Source organism: Typopeltis vanoorti, chromosome 2 (genome assembly GCF_054136105.1).
Source record: "Typopeltis vanoorti isolate ZY-2024b chromosome 2, IOZ_Tvanoo_1.0, whole genome shotgun sequence".
NCBI classification, from domain to species: domain Eukaryota; kingdom Metazoa; phylum Arthropoda; class Arachnida; order Uropygi; family Thelyphonidae; genus Typopeltis; species Typopeltis vanoorti.
Genome location: NC_143550.1, coordinates 128,677,845 through 128,704,790, shown reverse-complemented (window position 1 = coordinate 128,704,790; position 26,946 = coordinate 128,677,845). Strand labels below are relative to the sequence as shown.

The following is a 26,946-nucleotide window of genomic DNA, read 5'->3' as shown; positions in this document are numbered from 1 at the left end:
TAAAGGTGACATGAAAACTGCAGATAAGGATATCCTAGATGTCTAGAGTAATTACTTTGAAAGACTGTTAAATGAACCAAGCAATGATGGAATCATACTAGAAAATTTTGCAGAGGAATGCAAAGAGGAGTGCATATCAATACTTGAGATAGGAAAAGCGATCAAAAACTTGAAATGTGGAAAGGCTGCTGGAGTAGATGATATTCGATCAGAAAATGCTGAAGTATGGAGGTATAAAAGTTTTGCAGTGGCTGCACTGCATAATTCAGAGGGCCTGGTCAGAAGGTCAAATTCCTAATGATCAGAGTGGCTCTCATAGTACCCATCTATAAAAAAAGGGAATAAAAGTGAATATGAAAATTACAGAAGAATTTCTCTTTTAAGTGTTCCAGGTAAGATTTATGCAAGCATACTTGAAAAGAAGTTGAGAAAGGTTGTTGAAGAGAAACTTGGCAAAGAACAAGCTGGGTTCAGGCCAAATACATGTTGTCAAGATTAGAGTTTCACTTTAAGACAAATAGTTGAGAAATCATAGGAATATGACAAGGATCTGTACCAGTGGCGGCTGGTGAAAATTTTAAGTGGGGGGGGGGGGGTGCTGCATATACAAAATAAGAAAAATAATTCATTTTTTCCTAATCAGTAATCAATTGATTAATAAGTAAATTTACATACTCTGAGAATTTTGAAACTCGCTTATATTCATTTCCACTTGTCACTGCACGTAACAAGTGAGTTCGACACTGCTCATTGAGTAGTGTCGCTACAAATAAATTGTATGCTTGCATATGTTATTTCTCTGAGAGATGAAACTTTTATTATTGGTGTGTGTTCGTGGTGAGGATAAAATATTTTTGGCAAAATTATTTTTGCAAAATATTTCATTGTAATTTCGTTATAATCTTTTTTAAAATTTTTTAAAGAAAAGAAAAGTCTCATTGACATGTTATTGTTGATAGTGATGTTTTCTCCCTGGTGCAGGACACCAGAGTGTACAGAGGATTTGAAATTGGAAGTGATCACTATTTAGTCTTGAGCAGGATAAAATTGAATTTCATATTGAAAAGAGTAACATGTAAGAAAGTTTTAAAGCGAATAAAAGTTGAGCAGCTCTCAGATGTGAACTGTAGACTAAAATACACAAAGATTATTTAAGAAAAAATAAAAGAGTTTGAGAACAGGAACCAAACCTTGGAGATTCAGTGGCAAGCCTTCAAGAAAACACTGATTGATTCAGCCAGAGAGGCATGTGGTGAGGTTATCTGCAAGGATAGAAAAATCAGAACTCCCTGGTGGACACAGGAAGTTAAAGAGGCAGTGAAGGAAAAGAAGAAAGCATATCAAAAGTTCCTGTCAAATAAGTCAGCTTGTGCTCTTAGAGAATATAGAGACTAATGCAAGAATGCTAAATACTGTGGAAAAACTAGCTAAACAAAAGTCATGGGAGGACTTTGGCAAGAATATAGAAAATAAATATCAAGAAGGTGGCAAAATATTCTGGAGGTTGTTGAAGAAGCTTAAGAATGGAGGAAAGAGTGCTGTAAAAGGAGTTAGAGATGATAAAGGTGACATGAAAACTGGAATAAAAGATATCCTTGAAGTATGGAGTAATTACTTTGAAAAACTGCTAAATGAAGCAAGCAGTGATGACAGCACAGTGGTAAAAAACACTGACCAGGCATGCAGGAAGGAATACATATCCATACTTGAAGTAGAAAAAGCCATCAAAGACTTGAAATGTGGAAAGGCAGCAGGAGTAGATGATATTCGACCAGAAATGCTGAAGTATGGTGGTATAAGAGTCTTACAGTGGCTGCACTGCATAGTTCAGAAAGCCTGGACAGAGGGACGAATTCCCGATGATTGGAGTAGAGCTCTTATAGTACCCGTATATAAAAAGGGAAATAAAACTGAATGTGAGAATTACAGAGGTATTTCCCTACTGAGTGTTCCTGGCAAGATCTATGCAAGTATACTTGAGAAACGGTTGAGAAGAATTGTGGAAGAAAAGCTTGGTGAAGAACAAGCTGGATTCAGGCCAAACAGAGGCTGTCAGGATCAGATCTTCACTTTACGACAAATAGTCGAGAAAGCATGGAAATATAACAAAGATCTGTATTTAAGTTTTGTCGATTTGGAAAAGGCATATGATAAGGTGCCAAGAGAGAAGCTATTCAATACGCTGCAATTATATGGTGTCAATGGGGCATTATATCAAGCAATACTTAGTCTTTATTTGAGTTGTAAGTCAGCAGTTAGAATTGAAGGAAGTACAGGAAGATGGTTTAATGTTAAATCTGGTGTGAGACAAGGATGTACATTATCCCCTCTGTTATTCATTATCTATATGGATCACATTATGAAGGAAAATGGTATTAAACATGATATCAAAATTGGAGATGTTAATGTCAGCTCTTTGCTTTATGCGGATGGTGTTATACTTCTAAATAAATCCGCTACAAGTCTGCAAGATTCTCTAAATTGAATAGCTGTTGTAATAGATATGGTATGAAGGTCAGCAATAAAAAGACAAAGACAATGAAAACAGGCAGAATCATTGAAAATGTCAACTGTGTTTTGAATGAAGAACCTGTAGAACAAGTAAAACATTTCAGCTACTTAGGCACGATTTTTACTAAAGATGGTAAATTAAATATAGAAATAGACAACAGAATCAGCAAAGCTGGTATGGTGGGAAGTCAATTGAATAAATTCATATGGAATAAGAGAGAAATTGGTCGGAACACTAAATTGGCTGTATACAAGACAGTATTCAAACCAGTTTTGACTTATGGATCTGAGAGCTGGGTCAGAAGTAAAACACTTGACCAAAGACTAGAGACTGCAGGTATGAGTGTCCTGAGAAAGATTAGAGGCGTGAACAGATGGCATCAATGGCAATATCATATTAAAAATGAGGATATTAGGAAAGAACTTGACATTGTCTGCATCCAGGAATGCGTTAGCAGAGCTAATCTCAGGTGGTATGGTCACCTAAACAGAATGGGCGAGGAAAGATTAGCAAAACAAGTGTTCTCTCCCAGGTTGGCAGGAAAACGACCCAGAGGAAGACCAAGATATAGGTGGATTGATACGGTACAAAGTGCCTTAGACAATAGAAATATAAGATCTGATAATGTTGGAGTCTTGACAAGACTGATTTGGAGGAAAATTGTAGATAGGAAGTTAGTAACGATATAATTTTTTCATGTAGTATAGTCATATCCTGTACACCCCTTGTTGGTACATGGCAGGAATTTGATGATGATGATGATATTTTTTAAAAATATTTCACCACGAACACACACCAATAATAAAGTTTCATATCTCGCAGAAATAATGTGCACAAGCATACAATTTATCTGTAGCGACACTCTCAGCGAGCAGTATCAGATTCACTTGTTATGTGCAGCGACAAGTGCAAACGAATATCGGCGAGTCTAGCTGCAACTGACGTGATAATTCCTTGAATTGCTTGAATTGGAATTGCTTGATTAACTAAAGCGTTAATCAAGCAATTCCAATTATTAACTATTCAGTCAATGTCAAAACATAAGCTGTAACCTTGAACATGCTATATTGCATTTATATAATGTTGTAAACATTGTTATTATTTATAAACACAAACAAAATTTAATTTTTTAGTTTTTTCCTTGGGGGTGCTGCAGTGTCGCAGTGCTTATGTACAAGCCGCCACTGATCTGTACTTGAGTTTTGTAGATCTGAAAAAGGCATATGACAAGGTGCCCAGTGAAAAGCTTTTCAAACATATACAGAGCAATACATCACCTATATTTAAGTTGTAAGTCAGCAGTTAGAATTGAAGAAAATACAGGAAATTGATTTTATGTAAAATCAGGGGTAAGACAAGGATGCATGTTATCTCACTCTTATTCATCATCTATATGGATCACATTATAAATGAAAGTGGCATTAGGCCTGGTATAAGAATTAGAGATACCAAACTTAGCTCTTTGCTTTATGCAGATGATGTTGTGCTCTTAAATATGTCTAGTGCGAGTCTCCAGGATTCTCTAACTAAATTAAATAATAGCTGTAACAAATATGGCATGATAAACAGAAATAAAAAGACTAAAACTTTGGTTGTATTCTATGAAAATAAAATATGCTATATAGATTTACATGCTACTTCTAACAGCCTGCTCAGAAGTGACTTGTCATAAAGAACCTTCAAAGATAGAGCATGTACTATATCTAGTAACAATAACAAAAAAGGAACAAGAAATGGATTGCCTCAGAACTGCTTCTAAACAATCGCTAAAACTACCCACAATATATTTTTTTTAAATAATATATATATTATCAGCATACATGCAAGAAAACATGAATTATAAAGGCACAATTACTCAATTACTTGACCATACATGAAAAACATCACTGATAAAATAGCTCATGTATTGAAACAGTACAACCTCAGAATTGCCTTCACACGTATGATAAAAAAGTTCCTGATGTTTAGGCCACCCAAACAACCTCATTAATGGCTTAAAAGTCCAGGGGTTTATATATTTTCTTTGCATGTGGTATGTTCTGAAGAAATCCTCATGAAAGAACATATCAAAAACAGTTCTTGTGTAGAGGCTTTGTGAGGACATTATGTCCTCACAGCACTTAAGGCTCCCTCCTCCTCTCTCTCTCTCCAGGCAGAGAGAGAGAGAGAGAGAGAGGAGGAGGGAGCTGATCTTTCATAGAATGGATAAGGATAGCAAGTTTGCGTTTGCATATAAGCCCTACCGCAAACTTGCTACCCTTATCCGTTCTACGAAAGATCAGCTCCCTCCTCTCTCTCTGCTTGGAGTTTACAAAGTACCCTGTTCCTGTAAGCTTGCGTACTTTGGACAGACAGGCAGATCAGCATCCATCCGCCTGGAGGAACATAAGTCGTACATCGTTAAACACAACTATGGCCATTCAGGCTTGGCTGACCATGTTTTGGACACCACCCACAGAGTATCATGGAAGAAAACCACCATGCTCCACCACAGCAAATTCAAGAAAGAGAGACTTTTCTTAGAAGCAGCAGCAGCTCTCAGAAACCAACCAAATCTTAATAAATACGGTTGCATTAAGCTTCCGAAGATTTGGGAAACACTCATCACCAGAGGTCCCACCTTACATTCCAGGGCACCTACTACCGCCCTTAGAGGGCGCTTCACCTAAATAAGACTTTAGTGTCACCCACGTGGTTGGGCTTAGTATTGGAAGTTTTTGTGTGCATGTTACATTAATTGTTTTTGTAATCCCCGTAGATGTCCTAGTGACTAGGACGAAATATAGGAAGTATTCAATTCTATTTTAATTCTTTTTGAGTGTTGTAAAAAATCCATTAAACCTCCAACATAAGATCAAAAACAGAACAGAACAGACCTCATAAATACAGCCTAGCATTTCATACTTCTAAAAAAAATATCAGATAATTTAGCAACTCACGAGAATGTGATGGATAGTTTAAACAGCTATATTATCAGATTTAAAGGAGTGACTGAAATGACAGTGCCCAACAGAATTAATAAAAATCTTATCTTAATGAATCATGTGACATCTCAGCACAGTATGCATTATCAGTTTAAATGAAAATTTTGTATTTATTTATTAAAAATTGTTCTGCCACTGTTTTCAAATTTAAAATATTTTTATTCTTGGTGAAGTCTGCCATAGTGCAAAGAAACTAGTAGAATAAAACAATTTTTATTTCATAGTTTTCATTGTGGTTTATAGCAGAAGCTATAAAGTTCCTTTTATTGGGTGAGTTTATTCCAGGCTGTTGTTAGTATTTCGTTTTTCCTATTTTCATGTCTTGTTGCCTTCATAAATATCTCCATGGAGCATTCAAATTTAGTTTAGCATTAATTTAGCAAATTTAGTTTAGCATTCTAATTCAGATCTTATAGACTTGAATTAGAATTTTACAAGATATAGTGAACTTTTTCCCATTTTTTTTTTTTTTTTTTTTTTTTTATTCAATGGCTGCGCAAGTTTTTTTATTCCTTAAAAGAGAACATTATGTTCCCAAGCTAGTTAGCAGACATAATACACTAAATGCCTCTTGGAATTAGTTAACACTGATCCTTTCAAAACTATATACAATTTATACTCTTGAATACAGAGATGTAAGTCTATGTACTGTATTGTCGAGCTGTACTTCAGGAAGTGGATGAGATTCAGGATCCTGGAGCAATGGTAGGCAGTGGAGTGAAGTTTCGAGGGCATGTTGCAAGGACTGCACATTGTATTACTGCTATTATAAAAAGTCCATTGACATGTAGTGATAAGGAGGTGGTGGTGCCTCTACATTAGGCATTAGTCAGACCACATATGGAAACTATAAAAAGAGTGGATGTTAAGATGGGAAGAACAAGAGGCCATCACTGAAAGTTGTATAAAGATGTGGTGAAGAAGTATGAGAAATAGATTTATTATGTGGAAAGTTGTTAGTGAGTGGAATGGAGTGCATTGTGAATGCAGGTAGTGTAAGTAACTTCCTAGCTCATTATGGCTCCATGGAGATTAACAAAAATAATAATAATTATACCAATGTAAATTGTGAAATGTTTAAAGGCAGAACAGTGATAAAACAACAGGAAAACAGTAGTAGTATTTCTGATAACAAATGATAGTAAGGAGAAAGATAGAGAATTGCTCTTGGTGATCTTTGCAAATATTTGTAAGAAAGAAAGATTTTGTATAGAATTGAAAATTACATCTATCTCCACTGGTGTAAATGAACTGTTGATGATGTTTTTGTTATTTGATCCTGTGACTATTAAAATTTAAAAGCAATCTTTTCATATTTAAATAACATCAGACAATGTGTAGTTAGAGAGAACCACATAATTAATATTTAACACATTGTTGCATCCTATTCCCCTTGATATACTCCCACCAAAACACCACTATGTTTATTTTGCATTACTTTTCTGCATAGAAATTCACACTCATCAGACCTTTAATCTACAGTCTATTACCATAAATGACAAAACCCTTTTAAGAAAACTTTCTTGAACAACTTTTTTTTTTTCCAAAAGATTATAATAGACACGCCATCAGTAGCTGTTTGAGATACGAGCTAAAAATATCTACTGTACCAATAATTCCACAATAGTAGATATTCAGCATTTGAAATCACACCAAGTACATAGTACAAACTAATTAATTGCCAGATTCATTCAGCAATTTAGCATTCACATCTCTTACTCCAGCAAACTCAACTCTGAACAAAGATCAGCCAAAAAATCCACTATTCTTTATTTTTTAACTGGCAATTAATCATAGATGTTGGCTTTGCAGTACTTGAATTTATCCAAGTATACATTGGTCAGAGGAAAAGATTAGTTCTCCTAAGAATAAAGCAATGTGAAGGACTTATTGATTTAGGTTATTTCACTGATCAAACAACTAATTTTTTTTTATGACACCACAACCCACAAAAGGTTTTTTTATGCAATTACTGTGAGAGTGGGCTGAGGATTAGATAATTTGTGAACCCTACTTCAGAGACCATGCATGACATTTTTTTTGCCATTTCAAGCCTCAAATGAACAGGATAGTGGTCTCGTGCCAGGAACACTGAAAATCATCTGCTGCCACTGTTCCCACAACTTTGTGAATCTTCAATGTTCATTTTATATATATAATGTTATATATAATCTAGCATGATTTGTTGCTCCATAATACAGCTTTCCAAGTTTCAACTTCCTACTGTATTGTTATGTTACACTCTTTGCACCACTGAAGACAATGCTGCATGTTATTTCAAGTAATGTAGAGTCTGCATATTGCAGTCCTACCATGGAAACCCATGTTGTGAGCGTCGGTTTTGAATGTTTTTGTGCAGATTCATGTTCCAGTCAGTGCCTGGAACTCTGCATTCAACATGTCAGCCGACAAATGGCAGTTTTTATATATTATCCTTTGTAGCACTCTGCGGTCACATTCAGTGGGTGTGGTGGGTTGTCCACTGCAGGTAGTATTTGCAGTTGGCTCCCTGTGCTTCCATCTCAGTATGGTATCACTGGTTGTTTACCTAGGATGGCCCAATTTGTCAACAAACCAAGTTAAGCATCTGCAACATGGTATCCTATTAAAGCGCCTCTTTCAAACTCTATCAGTTCCCCTTATGCAGCCATTTAACCCAAATACAGTTATGCTGACTTGGTAGCATATTCTTTCAATTTATTTATTTAGCATGTGGCAATCTACATGCTGTTATAAAGGTACATAAGTCAAAATAAATATATTTATTTAGCATGTGGCAATCTACATGCTGTTATAAAGGTACATAAGTCAAAATAAATATATAAAAAGTACATGATAAACGATTAGCATAAAACAAAGACACTTATACTTTCAACAAACAAAACACTTATAGGTTAAGATAAGTTGTCTGATCCAGTCTATAACAGGCAATGTCGCCTCCAGGAAGTCGTTTCTTTGACCTGTGTATGCACGAAGACTGCACTCAGTAGAGATGTGGTTTTGATTGATTCGGGTGCCCAAAGTCACATTCCGGTGAGGGAATTTTTCCCCACTTTTACAGAGAGCTTGCACATCTTCCATGTCCGGTGTGAATCCTGTTCAGCGTTTTCCATGTCTTTTGGCTCAGTTCCATACCTGGGATGTTGAGACGATGTCTATTAAACCAAGTTTGGAGTTGAGCATTGGTATTTATGCTCCACATTCGTTTCCATTATTCTTTAGTATTGTAGTTGGTCATTCTCAGGTGTTTAGCTTCACAGAGAGGGGACTTTCTTGCTTTCAGTCTGTTGGGCTGTAGTTCTAGCATGTCACTGTGTATAGGCAATTCAGTATTTCTGAATATTTTATCATATTCACGTAGTAGAGCATAATGTCTTCGTAGGTTTGGTGGTGTTATGTTACTCAGCATTGGGAGCAAGTAAATAGGAGTTGTTTTTATGGTTCCAGTGATAAGTCGCATTGTGGTGTTAAACTGGCAGTCAATTAGTTTGGTATGGCAGCTGTTGAGCCAAACAGGAGTGCAGTACTCTGCCACTGAAAAAAACATTCTGAGTGTGAATGTTCTTAATGTGGTTGCTACTGCACCCCAAGAAGTGCCACATAATTCTGGATGTTGTTTCTAGTTCTTATTTTTCCAGCTGTATTTTCAGCATGTTTCTTATATGATAAGGTGCGATCAAGTGTAACTCCCAGGTATTTAGGATATTTGTTATGGTGTAGAACTGAATTTCCAAATCGGATGTTCAGTGCTCGTCATGTGCCAGTTTATTGCTGAGATGGAATGCTGACACTTCAGTTTTACTTTGGCTTGGTTGCAGTCTCCATTTTTTAAAGTAGTTATGCATGTCAGCAAGGTCATTTGTGAGAGTGTCCTCCGTCCGTCTTAGTTTTCTATTTCTGGTGGCTAATGCTATGTCATTCGCATAGCAGAATTTTCTAGATGCTATATCTGGCAGGTCAGCTATGTATAGGTTAAATAAGAGAGGGGCCAGACTGAGCCTTGTGGTAGGCCGTTGTTGAGTTTCTTCTGATTATTGATATATTCTCCAAGGACAACACGGAAATATCTATTGCTAAGCATATTATTAACAAGCTGTATCGTTCTTCGGCATGGTAGTACTTTCATTAGTTTATACAGTATGCCCTCTCTTCAGACAGTGTCGTATGCGGCAGTTAAATCAAGAAAAGCTATGGAAGTTTTTAGATTTTGTTGAAAGCCCGCTTCAATGTATGATGTCAGCGCCTGGGTTTTTAGATTTTGTTGAAAGCCTGCTTCATTGTATGATGTTAGCGCCAGAACCTGGTCACAACAGTTGCGATTGGGCCTAAAGCCTGCCTGATCTATCAGAACGTGTTCAAGGATGGTGTTGCTTATGCGGTTGTACAGTAGTCTTTCCAGTAGTTTATATATGCAGTTTAGTAGTGCGATTGGACGATAGTTTTGTGAGTTGTCAGTTGATTTTCTGGCCTGGGAAGGGCTATGATCTTAGCTCTCTTAAATTCCTTTGGCAACACAGCGGGGTTCATTATTTCCGAGAAGAAACAGACGAGCCATTTTTTGGTATTTTTGCCAGCATGAATAAAAAATTCCGGGTGAACTCCGTCAACCCCCGGGGCCTTTCCCGTATTTGTACCAGCTAGTACATTGTTGATTTCCCCATCGCTGAAGGGTCTTGCATATTCTGATTCCTCTTGTAGCTTTGCCTTCAAGTCTCTGATTTCTCTTTTAACTTTGATGGTATGGTTTCTATCACATTGGCATCTCGAGATTCTAGTAATGTGGCTAGCAACTTGGTTTGGTGTGACATCTGTCTTTTTAGTAGTCATCATTGTAGTGCCTCCTAGCTTCCATAATACACTCCAGGCCTTCCTGCTGGAGTGCCTGAGATCCAGTCTCTCAACTGTTTCGATCCAACGTTGTTGTCCTGTTGCATCTAAGATGTGAAGGAGATCTTCTGCGATTTCCAGATCACCGATTTCCATAAATTTCTCGTAGAGCTGTTCACTCCGTTCATTCCATCCAGGGATATACTCCTTTCTGTAGTCCCTGGAGATATGTTTTTTAGCTGTCGAGATGACAGCTCCTCCAAATCGATTGTAGTTATTGGGTACAAGAGGTATGAAATGAACACACTTGTCAAGGTCAATGGTATTTTTCCCAGTCGGCTCTTCGAAGATTCCATCTCAGGATGGGGAATTGATCAGACAAGAGGTATTTTTATGCCCACTTCAAGGAGGACCAGTCGATGTTGGCTGTGAGGGAAGTCACCGAGAACTCTTCTTTGAGCAGGTAGAGGTGACGAAGCAGAGGTCAGGATTATAGTCTCTTCTCCATGCTGCTGATCTGAAGGTGCCACGTTCTGTAGTGCCAAAGACCAAGTAGATATTGGAGGTCTCAGCCCAGTCGGCGAGGGCTATGCCGCATTCATCATTCTGAGCATACTTCCATAACTCATGGTGGTTATTGAAGTTGCCTGTATATATAGTTGGGTGACTCAAAAGCGGGAGATCTTGTTGAGGCCATTGGACATTTGGTGGCTTGTAGACATTAGCAAGCGTCAATTCGCCCAACTTCTTCACGATCAAGCTGACATCATCATCACTTGATGCAGTAACAAGTTCGATCTGCTCAATGTTGTTGCAGGCATATATCGCTATGCCATATGCATGGTGGTAAGTTGCTCCTATAAGCTGGTAGCCGTATATTCTCCCTCTTCTATACAAGTCTTCTTCAGTAGCAGCATGTGTTTCCTGGAGGAGTACAATGTCTATATTTTGGTCAAGAAGGAATTTTGAAAGGTATTCACATTTTGATTTGCTAATTCCTTTGATGTTAAGATGACAGATTCGGACTTGGGGTCCGAGATTTCTAGTCAGTTGGTTCTTCAAACCATTCATTTCTGATTGCTGCATGTAGTTAGTAGCCAGGAGATCTATGGATAGACTGGCTGCCAAAGTCGGTCTTGCTCATTTAGCATTATCCAAGGTGCGCCATGAGGAGGCGAGCTAGGATTGCATCCCCTCTGGTGGTTATTCTTCCAATATACACCAGCTACAAACACATGACTCATTACATGCCATGATGCATCTTTCCCATGGGGGAGGGGTCTGTTGCCTTCTTTTCAACAGTTTAGATGCATTTGATGCATTTCTGCCAGGAAAGACAAGGATTAAGTTAGCCCAAGAACAGAGAAAGAGAGAGACCTGGGAGGAAATATAAGTGTTATCATAGGTACAGACAACAAAGCACAACCTTTCTAAGAGACAGGTCTGCATTTTGGTAACATTGAAATTGACAAAGTTGTTCTCATCTCTCTGAAATATGACATTTATGTTAGTGTTCAAGGTATTGGTTATGGAGGATCTTGTAGTCAGGATACTTTAACTCTGCAAGGTTGGTCATCTAAGAAAGAGGAATGGAGTGTATTGTCGTAAACAAAACAATTAATAGGATAATATTCTATTCCTCTTCCCTCTCCACCACACACACACACACACACACACACAATAAGATGGTAAATTATAATGGATTAGGTTTTATAAATGCACAAATGAGGCAGTACTCTGCACCATCCATAAAGTTCAAGATTTCAGCAAGGTTAAATATATATATATATATATATATATATATATATATATATATATATAAGTCCATCCTTGTTAGTAGTGTGTAGACTAAAAGTTTTTTGTGGGCTAACTGCAGAAAATCCAGCTTCCAAGATAAACAAAGATTGATTATCAGAATTTGGAGGGCAATAAAGATAGCAAACGATTACTACAAAGTGTGATAATGAAATTTTGATTGGTTGGTTGCTTTGGCTGTAAATTGCAGTTTTTCAGCCAAAATGACTGAGGCCAGGAAATTCTGAGTCAGAGCAGAACATAAAGATGGGATTCTAGGGTTGGTATGCTTGCATATCAGATCCTAGATCAGCTGTCTTATCTAATCAAGGAAATTACAAAAATTATTTATTTTAATAAATTTAATAAAAATTATGGTATTAAACTAGTTTCTGGAATACTGTTATCTAGCCTGTAGTATTCCAACTTAATAACAAGTTTAACAGCCTCATAACAGTATGTACCTGTAGTTCTCTTACATTTATTAATTGTGTAGCTATTAACTACATATATTGACATTTCTTCTTTTAACATTTAATTAGATCTCAGTCAGTCTTCAGTTGTGAACTTAAAAATGAATATTGTAATTTGAAAAGTATAATATTCAAGATAGGCACCATTAACATAAAAGTATGGAACTATGAGAAATAGAACTGGCAGAAGAATTAGAGAAGTACCAAATCAACCTAATTAATGTCACTGAAATAAAAGAAGACACAAACATGTAAACTTTTTCTGAATGACTATAAAATGCTATATTCAGCAATAATGATTAAGGAAAGGAAAGAGGACCAATAGTATTTGGCACTAAACACAATGATAATCTTCTTGAATGGTAAGCAATATCAAATAGAGTGATATGGCAAACATCAAAATAGAGAACTGGACAAGGACTTATTTGTGCTTATGATGCCACAGAAAGGTTCCACTAAGGAAGAAGTATATAAGAATTTTCCTTAGAGAAGGCAGCTGACATGAAAAGAAAAAGTTTGTTTTTGTTGGAGATCTAAACCTGGCTCGCTGAGTGGTTAACTTATCCACTCTCCAACCTACAGACTGGAGGTTTGAATCCTGCTGTGGGTATGGAAGTATGTGATTGTCTTTAGGTAGCAGATGAATTTCACTGCCCAGTGTGAAACCACTGGTCTGCTTATTGGAGGCCTCAAGTGGCTTGAAAAAGTTTTATGATTGGTTTTTAGAGCATGGCTTCCAGAGTAGATAAAAAAAATAAATGAAAATATAATAATAATATTTATATATAAATGAATCTAAATAGAGGGGGGGGTCCATATCCCACACATAGTACTAATGTACCATGTCCTGGTATATTGTTCATATTATTGTTGATAATAATATCTTCACCTTTGTTTAAGGTGCAAAAGTATATATATAGGATGAAATAGGAAGTCATAACAATTTAGTTGAGCAGGATAAAATGAATAATTTCATATTGAAAAGAAAAATATGTAAGAACTAAAAAGAATGTAGCCTCAAATAGTATTCAAGAAAAAATGAAAGACTTTGAAAGCAAGAATCAAATCTTGGAGTCACAGTGGAAAACTGAAGAAACATTGATTCAGTCAGATAGGCATGTGGTGAAGTTGTCTGAAAAGATACAAACTTCAAAGTGGACTCAAGAAGCTAAAGATACTGTCCTGGAAAAGAAGAAAGCATATCAAAAGTTTCTAGCAGAAACTCAATAGACTTCCTGATAGGATACAGAGAAAAATGTAAAAAAAAAAGTATGTAAAAGTAGTAAACAAGAGTCATGCAAACACTTTGGTTAGAATATAGAAGATAAATATCATGACAGTTGCAAAATGTTATGAAGGTTTTTGAAAAGCTTAGAGATGGAGGAAATTACTGTAAAAGATCATACTTCATAAAGGTGATATAGAAACTTAAAGTAAAGAGGTCTGGAGTAATTACTTTGAAAGGCTGTTAAGTGAAACAAGAAATGACATCACAGTGGAATAATGCAATCAGGAATACTTGAGTAGAAAAAGCCATCAGACCCTTGAAATGTGGAAAAGCAGATGGAGTAGATGATATTCAAGTTTTAAAGTGGCCACACTGCATAATTCCAGAACATTTGGTCAGAAGGTTGAATTCCAGGTGATTGGAGTAGAGCTTTCATAATATCCATCTATGAAAAGAGGAATAAACCATTGTGAGCATTAAACAGGAATTTCCCTACTGAGTTTTCCAGATATTTATGCAAGCATACTTCAGGGTAAGAAAAATTGTTGCAGATAAACTTAGAAAAGAACAAGTTTGGATGCCAGGCCGAATACAGGTTATCATGATTGGATTTTCACTTTAAGACAAACAGTTGAGAAATCATGGATCTGTATTTTAAGTTTTTTAGATGTGAAAAACACATATGACAAGGTGTCAAGAGAATTTATTCAAAACACTACATATGGTATAAACAGGGTATGATATTGAGCAGTACAGCACATTTCAAAGGAGAGTGGTATTAGGCCAGATATCAAAGGAAATGTTATTCTTAGCTCTTTATTTTATGCAGTTGAATGTTATACTCTTAAATAAATGCAGTACAAGCCTCTAGAATTCTTTAACTAAATTAATAAGTCCTCTAACAAATATAATGTGAAAATCAGCAATAAAAAGAGAAAACTGTGAAAATAGGCAGGAACATTGAAAATATCAGTTGCATTTTGAATGGAGAACCTACACAACAAGTAAAAAATTTCAACTATTTAGTCATAACTTTTAATGAAGATGGCAATAGACAATAGAATAAGCAAAGCTGGTTTGGTGGGAATCAGTTGAAGAAATTTGTATGAAAAAAAGCTAGTAAAAAATACACTGAAGTTCAATTTATAGATCTGAGATCTGTATAACAAATAAAAAAAACAATACCAAAGACTAGAGACCACGGATATGAGAGTGCTAATTTAAAATAGGCGAGCAAACAGGTAGCTAATCATATTAATAATAGATGTTAGAAACTGGACTTTATTAGCAATCATGAATGTGTGAACAGAACTAATTTTTGGTTGATATGGTCATCTGAACAGAATCAGAGAGAAAAGATTAGTGACACAGGTAGTTAATGCCAAGATGGTTGGAAAAAGAGGAATACCAAGATCTACGTAGATTGATACAGTTAAGAGGGCAGTCTCTGATCGAAATCTGTTTCTGCATAATGACCTAAACATCCTCACCACCATCTGGACCATCCTGGGTATAGAATTTCCCCTTGATCCTGCAAGCTTAAATACTTTGGACAGATGGATACAGGAAGAACTACTTATATCCATCTAGAAAAACAGAACTACAGTCATTTAGAGATGGCAGACCATGCCATGGATACAGATCACCAGATTCAATGAGGAAAAACCTCCCTTCTATATAGAAACAGATTTAAATCAGAGAGACTACTTCCGGAATTCGCCATAGCATTACAACATTCTCCAAACAAATTCAGCTGCATTATATAGCAAAAAATCTGGAAGACCATCACTTTGAGATCTTCAACCAGTCCATCACCACACCTATAGAGAATACCTGTTAGGAATGTAGGAGCCCACCTTTTACAATTAGTCTGTGTTTGCCTTTCTACTACATGGCGAAATATCAGCTTAGTCATCTAATTATCCAAAAGGAAAAGCTCCTGGAACTGATGGTGTGGAGTTATTGAGAGCAGCTGGGGATGAAGTAGTGAATCTATTGATTGAAATTTGTCAACAGGTTTGGAAGAAAATATACTGTCCTAGATTGGAAAACATCAGTATTCATCCCAGTTCCAAAAATATCAAATTCCAGAGATTGTGAAAATTATAGAACCATCACTTTAATTTTGCATGCAAGTAAAGTTAGGCTTAAAATGATCCAACAAAGGTTGGAGCCATATGTGAATAGAGAAATGCCACAAGAACAGGCAGGCTTTAGGTGAGGTAGAGAAACTAGAGACCAATAGCAAACATGATATGGATTATGGAAAGAACAAGAGAATTTCAGAAGAAAGTATTCATCTGTTTTATTGATTAAAAGAAAGTTTTTGATCGTGTGGATCACAACAGACTGTGGATTGTAATGAGATCTATGAGAATACCTGAACATTTATTCTCTTGATAAGAGAGCTGTACGACAACCAAGAAGCTTCAGTAAAAACAATCTTTGGAGAAACAATGTTCAAGTGGAAAAAAGGATGCGGCTGGGTTGTATACTGTTGTCTTACCTTTTTAATATTTATAGTTATTATGAGAATGGCTGATTGAGACAAATATCCAGCTGAAATTAAGATTAGTGGAAAAAGAAACAATTTAAGATATGCAAATGATACACCCCTCATAGCCGAAATTAAAAGACCTGGAGTGGTTGACTGTATTGGTTAAGGCGGAAAATAACAAAGCCGGGCTTTAAACATCAGCAAAACAAATGTGATGACTTCTGGTAATTTAAATGAATTTATTATAGAGGGAGATAAAAATAGAAATCATTGAAAATTATGATTTACTGGGGTCCAGAATTAGAAATGATGGTAAATGTGAAGATGAAATTAAAAGATGGATAGTCATGGGGAAAAAAAAGCTATGGTAAACCTTACAAAAATTATGAAAGATAGAGGTGTGAGTAAGACCATGAAAGTTAGAATTGCCAAAGCAATGGTATTTCCAGTAGAGATGTATGGATGTGAAAGCTGGATTATTAAGAAGACAGAAAGCAAATTGATTCATTTGAATTATGGGTGTAGAGGAGACTATTAAAGACAGAATGCTCCTTGGAGGCGATGATCACTAAACAGAAGTTGATGTACTTTGAACATGTTATGCGAGCTGATGAATCATTTGAAAAGGCAGTTATGTTGGGGAAGATTGAAGAAATGAGAAGAAGAAAGCCACAAAAGAGTTGGATGAAGAACATAAAAGAACTTACCAACTTGAACTTACAATTACTGAAAGAAAGAACAAGGGGCCGAGTGAGATGGAGCCTTTGTTCACAGTGTTCGCCAAGAGTCGAAAATGACTGGATAGCATAGCACATAACAACAACAAATCTAATTAGCTAAATAAATTTAATTATTAGCTTTTGACATCTATTTTTTTCACTAAACATCAACATGAGAGGTTTTTAATATGTAATCATCATTAGAATTTCATTTCAATTAGATAAATTTTAAGTAAAATAAACTATAAAAAAGGCATTTTCTCTAGTCCTTTCCTTTAATGCTATACGGTGATCAGCATTCATTTTACACAAATTATGGACTTATACAACCGATGAAATGTCAGGAAATTAAAATAATTATTTTAATTTCCTGACATTTCAACCTTCATATAAGATCATCATCTGGGGTATACACATAAGAAACCATTCATTTGCAAACTTCCAATGGGCTTGATTTGGGTGGAAATAAAGATAGTTGATGTTTTAAAGAAAGCAAGTCAGAAATATCACCTACCTCAGTTTCAGCAAAACTGTATGTCATCCTCTTAAACAGTCGCCTTCAAGTAGGCATCAGAAATAAGACCCACTTCAGTGTCAGAAACCTGTATCAGAGACACTTATAGAGAGTCATCCTCTATAAGTCTATAGAGGATGATATACTTCAATATCAACAAAAACTCCATGAGTGACCCTTATTAAAAATTGTCTGCTTTCGCATTCTTTCCACTCCAAACACGAATGCCAAAAGATATGTTGGCCATAATAAAATCAGCATCTCGTTACAGCATTCATGTTTAGAGTGGAAAGAATGCGAAAGCAGATGACTCTTTATAAGGGACAATCATATAGTTTTGCTAATACTGAAGTAGGAGTTATTTCTGTGACACCTACTTGTAGGTGACTGTATATAAGTGTCTCCCATGCAGTTTTGCTTATATTGAAGTAGGTGTTTCTGACACCTACTTGCAGGTGACTATTTATGAGGGACTCTCATACAGTTTTGCTGGAACTGAGGTAGGTGTTATTTCTGACTTGCTTTCTTTGAAAGATCAAACATTTTTATTTCTACTCAAACTAAGCCCGTTGAAAGTTTGCAGATGAAATGTTGGATGTTTAAAGAAAGGCGGGATTGTTTATATGGGGCACGGTGATTACTTTCTCATTATTGCAACACAGTTATGGTACCAGGGGCAGTTGGTCACCCGGTGACCAACCTGTCCTCGTTGTTGCAGTAGAAGTTGGAATGGCAGGACAGTTGACAGTTGGTTTACTCCAGTTGGAGAAGGGAGAATTAGGTTTTCGAGGTCTAATAAAAAGGCCTAGTTGAAGTTTCTGTAGTGCCGGGGGCTATATTTGCACTTCACCGAGGGCTTTCTCCAGTTTGTTTCAAACGAGTCGACCCTTGATGCAGGGTGGTAATCTCGTAAGCCCGTATATATATATATATATATATATACATACATACATACATACATACATACAGAGACAAGCTAAATTGCATTTCACAGAGTATGCTGAAGAGAGAATGATTTGATCAACAGTTATTTTACTGCCTGATCCCTAGTGAAAACAAAATAAAATTACAATAAATAAATGAAATGAAATAAATTAACTACATCAAAGCTATATTCTATTTAAGACAACATCAGAGAAACATTCTTTCATATACATAGTTTTGTTACAGTAAAAATGATGTCCTAATTTGACATGACAATTGATTTAGGATCATGGATTACTTATGGTTTTTTTATTTACAATTAACTCTTAGGGAGAAATGTTAAGTGGGTAGAACATGTATTTTCCATATCCTTGGAATTTTTAGATCATCATTGCTTTTCCAGTCAGTTCTATGTAATGTGTTCAGAGCATGATCAGAAAGACCAGCTTGACCATAGTTATTATATTTAATGTGTCATTTATGTTCCTTTTTTCTGATAGGAATTGTGTGTCCTGTTTCCCCTATATAGGGCAAATTACAGGCGCAATGAATATGGTATACTGTACAACAAAAATGCAACCTTAAAGCCACCTTTAAGGTTGTATTTTTCCTGCAAAATTAAAGAACTTACTCAACTCATCTAATTATTCACTCCCTCCGCTGGCCCACCCTGGAGTATACCGTATTCATTGCACCTTTAATTTGCCCTATATAGGGGAAACAGGACTCACAATTCCTATCAGAAAAAAGGAACATAAGCGACACATTAAATATAATAACTGTGGTCAAGCTGGTCTTTCTGATCATGCCCTGAACACGTTACATACAGCACACCAAAATATGGTATGAACATAAATTTAAGTAGGTTTGTGAGATTCTTATCAGTCACCCTAATCTTAACAATAATGATGGTCTAAAAATTCCATGCATATGGAAGGCACATATTCTACCCACTTAACCTTTCTCCCTAAGAATTAATTATAAACAGGACCATAGGTAATTCAGGATCCTAAATCTAATATAGCAATTGTCATGTTGTTGTGTCCTGAACGGGTTAAGAAATGTTTAATGTAAATTATTCAGGTCACACCTTAATACAACTTAGGCAGAGAATATGGAATGTTGGCAATTAGATAAGTGTAAGCTGTTTACAAGTGCAGAACAATTATAAATTAGGAATCACATAAATTTGTATAGTAAGTTTTTATATATAATCTGTATTAAGTGTGGACCAGTTATAGATCCATGTAAGCTGACAAATCCACTTATAAAAGACCAGTCTCTAGTACTAAATTAGCAAGGCCAATGAGTCAGGGTTCAAGGGTCACTTTTGCCATCCTGCATTATGAAAAAGAAGGAAGAGGGAGAAGTACTGGAAAAGGAAAGCTAAGCGTCTTCCAGGAAAGAAAAGCGGGCACATGTGCAATTAAAATAGGGGGAGCTAAGGAGATTGACGTTAGCTCACGTGACCGCATTGGCGTGAATTGCGAAGATCGAGAATTGCCGAGAGGAGAAAATTAGACAAAAAGGCCTTGCAAGCACGACTCGAGATCTTTTTTTCTGGATTCCTGGTTCCTGATCTCTCGGACAGTGGTCGAGCTCGTTGTCAGGGAAGGCATTTGGTTCATCTGTCGTAGCGTTCGTATTGGGCCAAGCTATGTCCGTGCTCTAGGATAGTTGTGCGTTGTCGTGCGATGGAAGAACCAAATTGATGCTGGCCGTACAAGGCAACATTGCCGTGCTACCTCCCAATTTTCCCAATAAGATTCTACTCGCTCAGATCGACAGAAGATATCCTCTAAAGGGACTATATCGAAGGCCTTGATGACCAGACGAGGCAGGAACAAAGATTTAAGAATTCAAGAACAGAGATGGTGATGTAGACTTTTAAGATCCTATTTCCTGTTATAGAAGAGAGGGAATTCCCTGTGAGAACATTTGTAATGGACTAAGCTTTAAGGGACTGTAAGAATAGCCTACAACTAAGCATAGGCCCAAAATAGTGTCAAGATTTGTTTGCCCACGAGGCCAAGTAGATATCTGATTACGCTAAGCTTAATGTATAAATTATGTTAGTGTGTTAACTTAAGGCTACGTGCATCAGAATGGCATGATGATTACCTATGAGATTACACAAAATTGATTGTATTAGTGGTTATTGCAATTTAATATGTGTAATTAGTATAAATTATTTAGAGCCTTTGATCTAAATTGTGTGCATCCACACTAACCTGTTTGAATTGTATAATTGTACGTCTCCTTAAGGTTCATTAAACTGTTTCTTTTATGTACTTGCCTGATCTGCTTGTGTTATATGAATTCAAAACCACCGCTCATAAAAAAATCAACGAAATAAGCGGGATAAACCCAAGAGAATAAATATATTAAGTGAGCCACGACTGTAAGAATGAAGTAAGCAAGCGGAGGGATAAGATTAATCCTGATTCTAGTTATCATATATCACTCTGAAGGGGTCACCCTGAGCAAGAATCCTTTCTATCATAGGTATTAGCTGGCGCAGTAAAAAATAAATGTGTTAATACTTATAGGGTGAACTCCATCAGATTGTTGTGTGATAAGATGATGTTTAGAAAGTAAAGAGACCAATTAGACTGCAAAGATCCTAAGAAATAAATTAACTTAATAGGAGACCAGCAATTTATTTGCATATGTGAAAGAGCTAAGATAATAATAGCCATGTATTAAACAAATAAAAGAGGGATCAATAGAGGAAAGGGGGTACAATACGATATATAAATAGTATAACAAGTAATAGCGTGGCCAGTAGGATTTGATAGAAGAAAGAAAATATAAGTAAGAAACGGTGTCGTGGTAAGCCTGCTATAAAAAACCAGAAAAAGGATAGAAAAAAAGGAGAAGTAGAAAATAATGTTAAATTAGAACATCGTTTTTACTGTAACAAAACTATGTATATGAAAGAATGTTTCTCTGGTGTTGTCTTATATAGAATATAGCTTTGATGTAGTTAATTTATTTTATTTCATTTATTTATTGTAATTTTATTTTCACTAGAGGTCAGGCCATTAGAATAACCATTGATCAAATCATTCTCTTTTCAGCATACTATGTGAAATGTAATTTAGTTGTTTCTGTATGTATATGTGTATACTCCAGGTGATGACCTAAAATTATATGAAGGTCAAAACGTTGGGAAATTAATAATTATTTATAACACAGTTGTAGAGGCCATAATTTATGTAAAATGAAGGCAGTTTCTCTAGAATTATGGGAGGTTACAATGAAACATGGGGGTTAAAGGGTTTTTTAAGATATATATTCTTGTGGTTATATTAGTTGCTTTAACACAGACATCAAGATCAGTTATTAGACTACCCCTGCTTGATGTTTTACATTATTCTAGGATATTGCCAGGATCAAGTCGCTGCAGTATAATTTTTAAAAATCATATATTTTATCATAATGTAAAGTATCTTGTTAGGTAGAATTTTATATATTATAAATAAAAATGCTTGTGTTCATTTGAAATTTAAAAATGTTTAACTAATTAAAATCAAATAAGTCTGTGAATGTTTATGAATTAAGGAAAATAACCTATTTTTTTATATATATTTAAAAACAGTTTTCTGAATGGATATTTTAGTGGAATTTATAGCTGATATAGAACCATATAAGATGGAGGGGAAAAAAGTTTTTTTTTTATTATTTGCTTTATACTTTATAATAGTTCTGAATATAAATATTTTATGGATATGCAATATTAATATAATACTTATTTGTTTTAACAGGTTAATTCAGTATTTACTGCTGAAGAAATTCTAAGGGAAATTGGAGGAGTAAAAAATGCTTATGTGGTAATGACTTTTGTACAGTGGTTATTTATATCACTAAATTTATGTGTGTCAAAATACTTGCTAGAGTATTTGTGCTAAAATTTGTTCACGATAATGGTATTTCACTATTGTTTACTACAGTGTCCTGTTAGTAGCTATTAGTATCGCATTGTTTTGACCCTAAAATTCAATGTAAAATTCATTTGAAATTTAAGCCAAGCTTCAATTTTGATTAAAACTGAACAACTTTTATTAGCTAAATATGAAAAATCCATTCAACAAGATTAGTACATTTCAGAAGAGCATGGTAACCAAGAAATCAAGAGCCAATTAATTACTTCTTTTCTACACATACTGGCCACTGAATTAGAAATCTTTATGCAGATGTACGAAAACTTACTTATGCAGTGCATGTGCAAAATATTTGGTCATGTGTTCTAGACAACTATCTTAGAATGCTGCTGGTCAATAGTTTTGATCATAATAGGAAAAAAAAAGGATTTTTTGGAGTTCAATGAATGGCTTATTGTGGGTGCCCACCTGGCTGGAACCATGATTTTGAAAACAGCAGAGCTGACTGGTTTCTCAAAAGGTGAGATATCCATGGTGTTTAATTAGTGGAATAATAACCCACATTGCTTGTCTAAGAGACGTAACAGTGGCCCTAAGACAGTTTGTCAGGAACGAGATCGCCGTCATCTGAGAAAGCTTGTATGGACAAACAGAACTTCCTGAATGCAGCAGTTGACCAAAGCATTTAATGAAGGCTGTTCCTGACCCATATCTCACCAACCTATGTGCAGGGAATTGAAGAGATTGGTATTGGCAGTCATATATACCTATACGGAAACCACTGATTTCTGCTAAGTTTCCAATTCAGTAGCTGGTATGTGTATCTATAGTTTCTTCCAAATTGTTCTGTTATTTCTTGGATCACTGATTTTATTTTACCAGAGGTAAACATTACTTCGGTTAACATTACCAGAGGTAACATTAACTGAGGTATACCTGTACTTGCTGTGAGAATGGTCTGCTTTTCACTTCCTTGTTGACTATTTCTACTCAGCCCATCATTCTTTTCTCTCTTAGTATCTATTGAAAACTTTTTTCTATATCTGACCTATAAGATCCCTTATTTCTGCGTGATCCTTGGGGAACGGTATATAAAGGGGAACAGTTACTTCCGTATTCTTACGTGTTTGTGTTTTCAGCATTGCAGTAATTCTTGATTTGCAACTTCTAATACTTTTGCATTAGATCATTTGAACTTCAAATCCCAGTCCACTATCAAACTTGATTTCCTTCATACCCTCAGAGTTCATTCTAACTAGAATAATACCTCAGTTCAAAATGCAAACTCTTGAACTTGGCAACGCATCTGTTGTCCATGATCTGTGTTGAATTCTGCAGTTATTTTCTCTAAGCTGTTTCCTATTACAATTATAACAATTATATATCTTCTTTCAAACCACCATAATGTTGTTATGAAGAATAAACACCATCTGCTCAAAGATAGAGTTGAGTTACCTTCATTCCTTTTGTTTTGCTCTTCCATTACTTACATGTTAATATGTCAGACGACCAAATTTATATCAATTTTTTTTTTTTTGGGGGGGGGATAACTTTAACAACTTAACATCTTACCTCATCTATCTCTGTTATCTCATCATTCCCTTCCCATCATCAAGCATTGTCATATGATGTTTGTGATTTGAATGAAATACACTGACAAAGCAGTTGTTCAATAATTCAACTACTGCTGTTGTAATTGCCATTTAATCACTTGTATTCATCTAAGTTATTTTTCTGTAATCATTTCCTCTCACAAACTTAAAATTTTTTAATTCCACAAAACAGATAAGCACAAAAGAACACATGCAATTAATCTAATCTTAGTCCAGACATATATATATTAAATATACATTAGGTTGATTTCCAACGTTTTGTGAGTGAGATTCACGTATTACAGTAAGCCATTTGTTGGAAGTTTTTCCACTTGGTTATACTATAAATTAAAGATGCCAAGAAATTATATACTTGGTTGAATCTTTTATCCAAGTGTAAGCAAACAAAGTTTGTGCCTGAAGTGTTTTCAGGACTGGGGCAACTTGTATATAGAAGCTAATGACTTCACATCACTTGCTTTAGTATATCATAATGCAATATGTGATACTAAGGCATAATGTTGAGACCTCAATAAAGGTTGAAACCGGTTGGAGTAGTGACTCTTCCCATAACGCATAGCATTATACATGTCCACAAGGATATGTGCTTTGCATTATGGCATACTAAGGCAAGTGATGAAGTCATTAGCTTCTATATATGAGTTGCCCCAATCCTGAAAATACTTCAGGTGCAAACTTTGTTTGCTTACACTTGGATAAAGGATTAAACCAGGTATATAATTTCTTCATATCATTAATTTACAGTATAACCAAGTGGAATAAATTCCAACAACTATCACTAATCCAGAGTATTTAATAATAAGGTGTTGACACCTTTTGGCTACTTGAATGTGAAAATATGACTTCTGCATTACTTCAACCCCAGTATCACCTCTGGGTTTGGCTCCTACTGGTCTGGGTAGTGACCCTTCCCATAATGCATTGCATTATACATGTCTGCAAGGATGTGTGCTTTGCATTAAGGCATACTAAGGCAGGTGATGTGAAGTCATTAGCCTCTATATACGAGTTGCTCTGTCCTGATTATATTTCAGATGCAATTACACTTGGATAAATTTACAGTAAGCCATGTTTAATTCAGCCTTGAATAATGTTTTCTCATTTAATCCAAAGTGGATTCCATCTTCTCACCCACAAAATATAATTTTGCACAATTTTTATTTCAAAATATGCTTCATTTGAATACAAACTACACCCTCACTCAAAACTAAATGTTTTGATTAATCTGAAGTCTTTTTTTTTTTTCTTCTTCCCTATTTAAAGCATTTTGGACTTTGGATTTCAAGCTTATTTTTCAATGTAGTTGAATGGTTTCTAACTTTCAACTGATGCACTGAACTGCAAACAAATACCACACAACTGCAAAACTTTTTTATATGTGTGCTTCATTTCATTTATTTAAATTTATAATTCAAACATAAATGAAATCCCATTAACCATTTAATTTCATTCTGGATTAATTTGATATTCCATGACTTATCGAACCAGAATTCCATCTGGCAACAATGCTGTTTAAATATATATTTTCACAAGTATTCTTTTAACAAATACCAAAATAACTATATTATAGGTACTCACAACTGAAATATTGACTTACATAAAAAAGAATGAAATACATTAAGACAATATTTTATTGTTCACTATTATGTGTAATTTTGTGTGCAGTTAAAGCTTACGTATTAAGCTCAAATCTAGTCAACCAAATAACTTGAATTTATGGAAACCTAATTATTGCTGTATTAGGGTGGTTAATCTTATCTGCATAATCTGCTCTCAAAAACTCAAAATTTGGTTACATTATGTTAATGATATATATGTCATCAAGCCAAGTTCAATAGACAATCTGAATGACCTGCATATATATACATAAATTTTACTCTTGAACTTCAAAACTTTTTCAACAGAAGTCAGTTTTGAATAGCAAGCTTTAACCTTTTGCCTTTCTTTTGCATCATATGATACACAGGACAAGCAAAGGGTTCATTTGTAATTATATTTTTATATTATTGATAAACTCATTGAGTATTATATTAATAAATCATTAAGTCAGTTTTAGTACGGTACCAAAGTTTTTAATAATTCTTCTGATAATATGTTTGGGTAGCACATTTCTTTCAGAAATTTCCCAGCTTCTGCTTAAAATTGTAACCTAAGTAAAATGCTAAATTTTGAATATAATTTACAGGCTTATAAAAATAGAATGGCTAAAACAGATGAAAATGACCAGTTATCTGGAGTAAACAGTGATGCTGACCAATTATTTTTTATATCCTATGCTCAAGTAAGTTCCTGATATTATTTGTTTTATTAAATATAAAGGGGTATGTTTTCAAATTACTTTTACAAACTGTAATAAATAAACAGCTATGAAAAAGGATTTATGCATAGTACATTTAGTATACTTCATTTATTTATTATCCACTATGGTTATTGAAAAGCCTGAGGTTAATATTATGTTCCAGTGTTAATCAGCCTGAGTTTTTTTGAACAGTGTACTAGCAATGCTACAGAATGAATCTGATTTTTGTAACTGCTGCATATATGCCACATGTATCCCATAGAAATACGTGATGCAAATCATGTCCAAGAAGAAGGAAATCCTACATCCTTTTCAAGCAAGGCTAATTTGCTGGGTTTTAGGGACAATGGTGGTAAAGTTTTGTTTCTGATAAAAAGCTGCTTCTTTTTTCCTTCTAAATAACAAACTGACCTGTGAAAACACGCAATTGATGATAAGCATAATCTATTGATATCTCATTATCAATAGCTAATTTTCAATACTTTTAAACAAATTGATATATGTTCTCAGCTGTTGTAGATCAAAATGAGGTTCATAGTAGGTTTTCATGTTTATATATGTTAAAAATGGTCCTATTAAAAACAGAATCCAATTGTAGCCTAAACTTTTGGTGATTATAAATGTTGGGTTGGAGAATGCATTTTTCTTGTACCAAATATCTATTACAGGAAGGTGGGA

The 26,946-nt window shown here is 35.2% G+C and overlaps 1 protein-coding gene across 1 annotated transcript in view; it reads left to right on the top strand.

Moving 5' to 3' along the window:
* LOC150109426 (endothelin-converting enzyme 1-like) overlaps positions 1–26,946 on the top strand; it is a 297,401-nt gene that overhangs the window by 216,670 nt on the left and 53,785 nt on the right. The window contains exons 15-16 of the mRNA XM_090413095.1: positions 22,240–22,305; positions 26,155–26,250. Of these exons, the coding sequence (XP_090269221.1) occupies positions 22,240–22,305; positions 26,155–26,250 (162 nt within the window). The remainder of the gene's footprint in view (positions 1–22,239; positions 22,306–26,154; positions 26,251–26,946) is intronic.